This window comes from Archocentrus centrarchus, unplaced genomic scaffold, assembly GCF_007364275.1.
Source record: "Archocentrus centrarchus isolate MPI-CPG fArcCen1 unplaced genomic scaffold, fArcCen1 scaffold_91_ctg1, whole genome shotgun sequence".
NCBI classification, from domain to species: Eukaryota; Metazoa; Chordata; class Actinopteri; order Cichliformes; family Cichlidae; genus Archocentrus; species Archocentrus centrarchus.
Window position 1 is genome coordinate 72,102 of NW_022060300.1, and position 7,969 is coordinate 80,070.

General features: G+C 43.8%; 1 protein-coding gene across 2 annotated transcripts; it reads left to right on the forward strand.

Moving 5' to 3' along the window:
* Nucleotides 1–954: 954 nt before the first annotated feature.
* LOC115777977 (T-cell surface protein tactile-like) lies at nt 955–7,543 on the forward strand. Of its 2 annotated transcripts, XM_030725998.1 has the most exons (4): nt 955–1,511; nt 3,172–3,496; nt 5,088–5,429; nt 7,064–7,543. In XM_030725998.1, the coding sequence occupies exons 2-4, from the start codon at nt 3,424–3,426 to the stop codon at nt 7,297–7,299; spliced, it is 651 nt and encodes a 216-aa protein (XP_030581858.1). In that variant the 5' UTR covers nt 955–1,511; nt 3,172–3,423; the 3' UTR covers nt 7,300–7,543. The 2 variants fall into 2 exon arrangements, with proteins under 2 accessions (XP_030581858.1, XP_030581859.1); XM_030725999.1 differs by lacking the exon at nt 3,172–3,496 and having other exon boundaries at nt 7,064–7,539.
* Nucleotides 7,544–7,969: the final 426 nt, after the last annotated feature.

Consider the following 7,969-nt stretch of genomic DNA (forward strand, 5'->3'; position numbering starts at 1 on the left):
AAATGATCTGAACCTATCAACTCACACCAGTAAACTCCACTGTCCCATGTGTCGATGTAGCTGATGTTACAGGAAGAACCAGCTGGTTGTCCAAACCCAGACTGTCCACCCTGAGTCCTCTGTTCTCTGCTTGTGTTTCTCCTCTGAGTCCATCCAGCAGAGCTGTCGTCCTCCTCAGAGTCACAGACCTTCCTTCAAACAGCTGAGAGCTGCTGAAACTCAGATGAGCTGTAAGAACACAGTTCATGAGTCCAGCAGATCGCTGAAAGTTAATCTGATACCAAAACCATGCACAGTCTCATTAAACTGTGTTGATTCATCCACTTGTTTCTTTTTTCAGTAGTTTTGTCAGTTTCAGCATAAAGAGAGTATTTTCCCAGTATTTTCATCTTTCTTTCTTTCTTGCACAATCCTTTCCCTGACCACAGCAAGCCTTTGAAATATGAATCACTCAGAAAATGACTGTATTCTTATTAAAACTCTGTGTGCTTATCAGTGCCACTCTACTCCAGCTCAAATATGAACATTCAAACATGCATGTGGTACTGACAGAGCAGGTGTGTGTCTCATTCCTCTGCACAGTGCTGTGAGATTCAAGTGTTTTTGTTTCACAGCAGAAGTTAAACACACCTCCTTCCTTTAGCTCTGTGGTTGATTCTTTTATGAAAGCATCACAGAGACATTAATGCGACACTTGAAATATCTAACAACCCTGCAGAGCACAGCTACAGATGTTAGAAAGCGTAGTGATCCATAAAGCACATAAACTAATCATGTCATATCATCATATCATAAAGGTGGGAAAGCTTAGCCACATAAATGTGAATTTATTTATTTTTAAGCATTTATTTTAAAACAACAGCAGCATAATGATACAACTGCCTTTACAATTCACCCCACGGGACTTGAACGCAACATTAAAGCCTGCTAAGGGGGGGCTGGGGAGCAGCATCAGCGCTGCTTGGTGGCTCGAAAAAAGTGTCAAACACGCAGAAACAGAAAAGGTGCGCTGAACAAACAGGAGGGAGGCGGTCAGTCAGAAAAAAAGAGGTGGCGTATCTTCAAGTGGAAATAGTGGACTTCACTTTGGAGCCTCGTACCCACAGCAGAGGAAGAAATGCCCCAAAAGGCAGAAGACCGGGCGTGACTGACAGCGCGTCACATTAATGTGGCCAAAGGGGGCAGTTAAAACCCCGCTACAACTAACTTATCTGCATATGGATGCACTGCTTTGTGGACGTAATTTGTATCCAGCTGTTGCCCACAGAGGAGGGATCTTAAAGGAAGAGTTTGACTCGCTGTGTGGATTTATTCCGTGTGGATTTTCTTGGTTAATTACCCAGCAAGAACCGGCAGACATGTACCGAATTATCCGGATATCGTGCTTTAAGGATCGGAACAAAGTCCAGCTGCGCCTTGAAGGATAAATAAGGGAGATTCTGCGATTGTAACGCAAAGTGTGGATTTCGTCCCGTAAGCCAGCAGTTTTCAGCTCCAGGAACAATGACTGGGTGAGTAATGGATGTGCTCAGATAAACACGCTGCATTCAGACTCACTTGTTTGCAGATATAAAGAGAGAAGTTTCTGTAATTTCACTCCAAATCATCTCTTTCAGCTTTGGTTTAAAACTGCAGTTGTTCATTAAGTTGAGGATTTTTCACGGTCACTGTATCGCTCAGTCTGACCCACCGCCGTGGCTCTGCTTTCAGCCTGGACCACTCTTAAAAAAAACTTTTTTTTTTTTAAATTTCATATTCTGGTCTTAATTGTTCTTTATTTGTTTAAACTTGAACCGGTGGTGAACACAGAGCTGCGGCCCACTGTGCGCTGTCCTTTAAATAAGCCGGTTTCTGCGGACACAGCGCTGTTTGAATGAACATGCCGCTCAACCCGGAAACGCTGTGAAAACATCGGACACCCACGCGCAGCAAACGTGGTGTAAATGTGCGCTCGATCATAACAGAAGGCAACAAGGGCACGGCAGCGCCGGTGCTGACGCTACGACTGCACGTTTCTAACACCAAAACGTCATAAAGGCGCAAAAAATAAGCGGGTTAAGTCATATAAATAAAACAGACATAGAGTAAAAATAACATAGAATGAAAAATAATCAAAGCAGAAGAGTTTTCCTGATATTTTTGGCTCTTCCGGATTTTGGGAGCATAAACTTCTGTTGGCCTCCAGCTCTCAATGGATCGGTTTACAGCCGAGTGTGAAGCGGCTGGTATCTAAGTCTGAGGCCACGGTCCTCAGCCAGAAAAGGGTGGAGTGTCCTCTCCAGCTCAGGGACGAGTTGCTGCCCCAGGTGGAGGAGTTCAAGTATCTCGGGGTGTTTTTCACGGGTGACAGGAGGAGGGAGCGGGAGATCAGCAGACGGATCAGGCCTGCGTCTGCAGTGATGCGGATGCTGCACTGTCGTGGTGAAGAGGGAGCTGAGCGTGAAAAGCGACCGGTCGATCTACGGCTCTGCCCTCATCTATGGCCACAAGCTTTGGGTAGTGACCGAAAGAATAAGATTGCGAATACAAGTGTCAGAAATGAGCTTCCTCTCGGTTAGAGAGAGGGTGAGGAGTGCGGCCATTTGGGAGGGGCTCAAAGTAGAGCCGCTGCTCCTCCACATCGAGAGGAGTCAGTTGAGGTGGCTCAGGCTTGGGACTAAGATGCCTCCTGGGCGCCTCTTGGGTGAGGTTTCCGATCATGTCCTACTGTGAGGAGGCCCCGGGGCAGACCCAGGACACGCTGCAGAGATTATATCTCTCAGCTGGCTGGGAACACTTCATGTATCCCAACAGCCAGTCTCCAAACAGCCTCTCCACATCCACATGGAGGGGAGAGGGAAGTCTGGGCTTCTTTGCTTAGTCTGCTGCAAAACACATGATGTTTTTATATTTCATTAACTTTGGTGAATTTGAGCAGATTTGTCCTTTAATTTCTGTGAATTCCTGCAGCAGCTTGAGATGAAATGTTACAGTTGGCCAGAGTGGATGAAGCACAAGATGAATCCACATGTGAGCTATGAAGGATAGTTTTTAATAGTTTTTTAAGCAGGGATCATACTGGATTGACTTTATTCAGTAGGTTCAGAATTGTCATTTATAACTAATTGTACAGTCCTATATACTCATGCTTGATTTTATATTTTATTTTTTGCACACATATTGGCCACATAGCAACTGCAAATCAGCAGGAGCAGAGAGCGGATCATGATGAAGATTTGAATGAATTTCTAATCCAAGTGAATCACGAATGAAGTGGATCACCAGCAAGGATCACGTTGATTGATTGAGTGGAAAATGCTCAAATGAATCAAACGTCAAAATAAAACAGTTCCTGTAAACGTGGACTCGACGTTCCGGCCACTTGAATAAGTTCTTCCTTTGTTACACAACTCTGAACAGTTCAGCCACAAAGCTGCCAGAAATATGACCACAGAGATGATGTTACTCTGTTTCTTTGCAGAGCTTTTGATCCTTTTTGAGGCCTTTGCAGACGAAGGTGAGATCTGTGTGTGTGTGTGTGTGTGTGTGTGTGTGTGTGTGTGTGTGTGTGTGTGTGTGTGTGTGAGATGTGAGGTATGGAAAAATTAGAAATGGGTTTCTGTGCAGTTCTCACATAGAGCCAGAGGTCCAATCAGAAACGGTGCAGATGGACAACAGTATTTGATGGCTAACTGGGTTAACAGATTGTTGTGATCCACATACACAGACTGGTGCAGAGTTTTTATTTTAATAAATGCTGAAAACTGTTTTAATACTCTTTTTGTTTCATGTGTGTCAAACTGTCTCAGTCACTGTGACTGTCAGTGTGATGAAATCTGCTTTGCACACTTCTGTGTGGCGCAATTCATGTTTGCTAATCTAACGCAGTGCTGGAGTGTGTGTAACAGGAGATCTTGTAGGTCTTAGTTCAGCTTCTGGAGGATTACTGAGGAACCCCCCACCCCCCCATGATCACTTCACCTGGTGCCACAGCAGCTCCTGGGTTTCTGTCACAAACAGAACTGAACTAGAAAGATGGACTAACTGCTCGCCTTGGCTGTAAACGTTATTCTGGTTTAATCAGAGACTGTAAATGAAGCACTTTGCTGATTTTTGCACTTTGAGGCTTCACTCTTTGCATTTTGGCTGTTGCCATGGTGATCTATTGGAGGCAGACGTGAACTTGTTTGAATGAGATGATGGAGCGCTAACTTATCAGCTAATGTCAACAAGCTGCATCTGCAGGCTGTCTGTGTGTGTGTCCCACAGACACAGATATCTGACATCTATTGATGAGTGACATGAAGCTGGAGCCTATTCCAGCTTTTTATTTTGATAGCAGGCTGTAAACGTGTTTGTTTCTGCTGTAAACTTGGACTTTTTATCCTGGAATCTGTTGGGAACGACTCACTATTACAGCCTCAAGTGGACATTACAGCTGCAGTTTGTGGCACATCAGAGTTAATTTGATTTTATGTTACACACACACACACACACACGCACACAGTGGTGAACATCACCCGGGCCTTTCTGTGGGGAGTGTTCTCCATGTGCCTGTGTGGGTTCTCCCTGAGTGCTCCAGTCTTCTGCAACAACCAAAAGTCACGTATGTGGTGATTCCAAACTGTCCGTAGGTGTGAGCGTGAGTGGTTGTCTGTGATAGATTCCGACCTGTCCTATGACAGCTGGGAGTAGAAGATGGATGGGAGGAAATTGCAAAAATAATTTTGCATGTTCTCCCCGTGTCTGCGTGGGTTTCCTCCCACAGTCCAAAGACATGCAGTGACTGGGGTTAGGTTAATTGTTCACTCTAAATTGCCCATAGGTGTGGATGTTGTCTGTCTCTCTGTGTTGGCCCTGCGACAGGCTGGTGACCTATGTCAGCTGGATAGGCTCCAGCCCCCCCGCGACCCTGAACAAGATAAGCAGAAGTGAATGGATGGATGTTTTACTACTAAAGAGAGAAATCATCAAACATGATCCTCTTTTCACAGCAACTAAAATGACTGTAAATTTGATGCTTACACTTATAAAAAAAAATACACAAAAAAATTATTTATTAAAAAAATAAGTTTGTTACTAATTATGTGAATTTTCTCTTCTTTTAGAGCATCATCCTGTGATGCTTGGAGGTGATGCTACTCTTCAGTGTCAGGCTCCCAGAGGTGCAGTCATCACTGTGCTGGAGTGGAGCAAAACTGACCTGAGTTCAGATGATTACGTCTTCTTCTACCGCAACGGCCGCTCGTACGAGAAGTACCAGCATTCGTCTTTCAGAGGCCGAGTCGAGCTGAAGGAGCCCTCCATGAAGGACGGAGATGTTTCCGTCGTTCTGAAGAACGTCACCGTCAACGATGCTGGAACGTACAGGTGTCGGATTATAATGAGCAGCGCAGGAAACAGTGACAGAGTCTTCAGTGAGGACAGGCTCCTCACAGTCACAGAGCCAGGTGAGTCTGAAGCTGCTGATGAGACTTTGCAGAAAGCAGCAGGGCCCTGTTCCAGGAAGTTTAACCCTGAGAGGAGGAAAACTGAGCTTTCTGTTCCTGACAGAGAGCTCGGAGTCAGTAACCATGGTAACTAAACCCGCTCACTGGCAGGTTTCAACAACAAACTCTGAGTTTGTCTCTGACTCCTCCCCTCCTGCTGCACCTTCGTTCATGAAGCTGCTGTCACAGTGAGTTAATGTTAGTTTGCTCTTTCCTGCAGACACAAATCAGGAAGGGCATCAAACTCCAACAAACAGAGCTAGCTGCTCGGTGACTCCTCGTGTTAAGTGACCATCTTAAAGTAGCTTATGAGCTCTTTTACAGTGATTCAGTCATCAGTGTTTACAGACTGTGATCAGAGTACAGATTTATTATCAGCTCAGAATCAGCTCTGCAGTCTGTGTTTCTGTGCACAGCAGTGCAGCTCTCAGTTTCCATCCACTGGAATCATCTACTCTGTTCCTGAAGCAGCTGATGATTAAAAATAAAACTGCAGCTGCCGTCTTGATTTTAATTTATTACATTCTCTGATGAAATTTGTTCACAGACTGTCAGTTATTAAATGATGTCAAACATTCTAAAGGTTCAATGTCTGAATTTTCCACTGAAAATCTCCTAACTCGGTCTTAGTGGGCTGATCCAGAACCAGATCCACCTCTGCATCAGATCTGGATTTGTTATGGATGTGATCATTTCCCAGCTCATCCATTTTGGATCCATTCATGGCAGCTTCTTTCATCCTGGCGCTGTCTGTATCCCTTATTTATGCTTCCAAAATTACAAATATTTAAAATCTATAAAAGCCGACACATTCCTTCCACCATGTTTGTGTTTAATACAACTTTACATTTATTGGCCAGGATTTGTCCTCCAATGCACATATTAAACAAATATGTAGGACCGCTTTTTTGCATTTGCGCAATATTTCTAAAATTAGAAACATCCTTTCTCAGACTGATGCTGAAAAGGTATTTCATGCATTTATTACTTCTAGGCTGGACTATTGTAATTCATTATTATCAGGCTGTCCTAAAAGCTCCCTGAAAAGCCTTCAGCTGATCCAAAATGCTGCAGCTAGAGTACTGACAGGGACTAGAAAGAGAGAGCAGATTTCTCCCATATTGGCTTCTCTTCATTGGCTCCCTGTTAAATCTAGAATAGGATTTAAAATACCCCACATTATTTCAAAGACCTCATAGTACTATATCACCCCCGTAGAGCACTTCGCTCTCAGACTGCTGGCTTACTTGTGGTCTCAGCCCCTCCCTGAGCCTGGTTCTGCTGGAGGTTTCTTCCTGTTAAAAGGGAGTTTTTCCTTCCCACCGTCACAAGTGCTGCTCATAGGGGGTCGTTTTGACTGTTGGGTTTTCTCTGTATTATTGTAGAGTCTTTACCTATAATATAAAGCTCCTTGTTGCACAGATCTTATATTGTGTATTTTGCATCTTTACTCACACATGTGCTGAACTCAGAGTTGCTTGAACTAACTCTGATCAGCTGTTCTGCAACAGAAAACAGTTCATTGGACCTGCTTCTTGGAGCATGGGCCTGTGCTGACTGTCATGTCTGACGCCTCACATCTGTTTGATCTGCAGATCACAGGGAAGAAGTCGGTGAGGCTGTCGGACGTCTTGGAAAAGCAATTCAGAAACCAGGAAGTGGGAATGCAGGAGGCGGACAGAGTGTTGCTGCTGCTGTTGGAGTCGGAGCTGTTTGTGTGCTTTTTATTGTTGCTCTTAATTTAGCGGTCTTTAAAAAAAGACGCACGTCCTCGAAGCCAAATGAGCCTGAGGCAGCTGATGAGCAGCAGAAAATGAATCAAAACACGTGATTAGCTAAAGAAATGACTGAAAATCAGCTGAGAATCCTGAAATTTCATCTCAGAGAAGAAAACGAGATCATAATCTGCTGAATATTTTAGAAATAAAAACCAGAGAACGGTTATGAGACTCAGTGTCCACAAATATGCTGCAGTCGATTCCTGTGACACTGACCACAAAGTATCAGTATATGTACTGTATATACTGTGTATGTAATAAAGTTTATTTCCCTCTGAATTTTTACTTTGATTTCTCCCTGTTAACGTGTCTAATAGCAAAATTATTTTTTTATATTCAAACTGACATTTTGACCTTTTGTATATGAAAATTGATTCATAATCAAAATAAAACCTGCTGATTCAGTGAACTTTAAACTCTGTGTTCAGCACATGAGCACAGCGTGACTGTCAGCACTTTAAGTCTGCTGAATATTGTTCTTTAATATTTACTAAGGTCACATCTCTTCTGAGCTTGTTTGTGTTGCTCAGTCAGAGCCTCTAATAACAGAGACTGTCAGAGGCAGCTCTCTGATGCTGCAGATTTAAGGTGTAACTTGACGTCTCAGTGATGTGTGGGGGAAATTTTAGGGCATTAAATTAAAATAGTCCGCTGCCAGAGTTTTCTTTTGCAATGCAGCAGCATATTACAGGGTTGCTATGGTAACAGTCCAGTTATCCACAG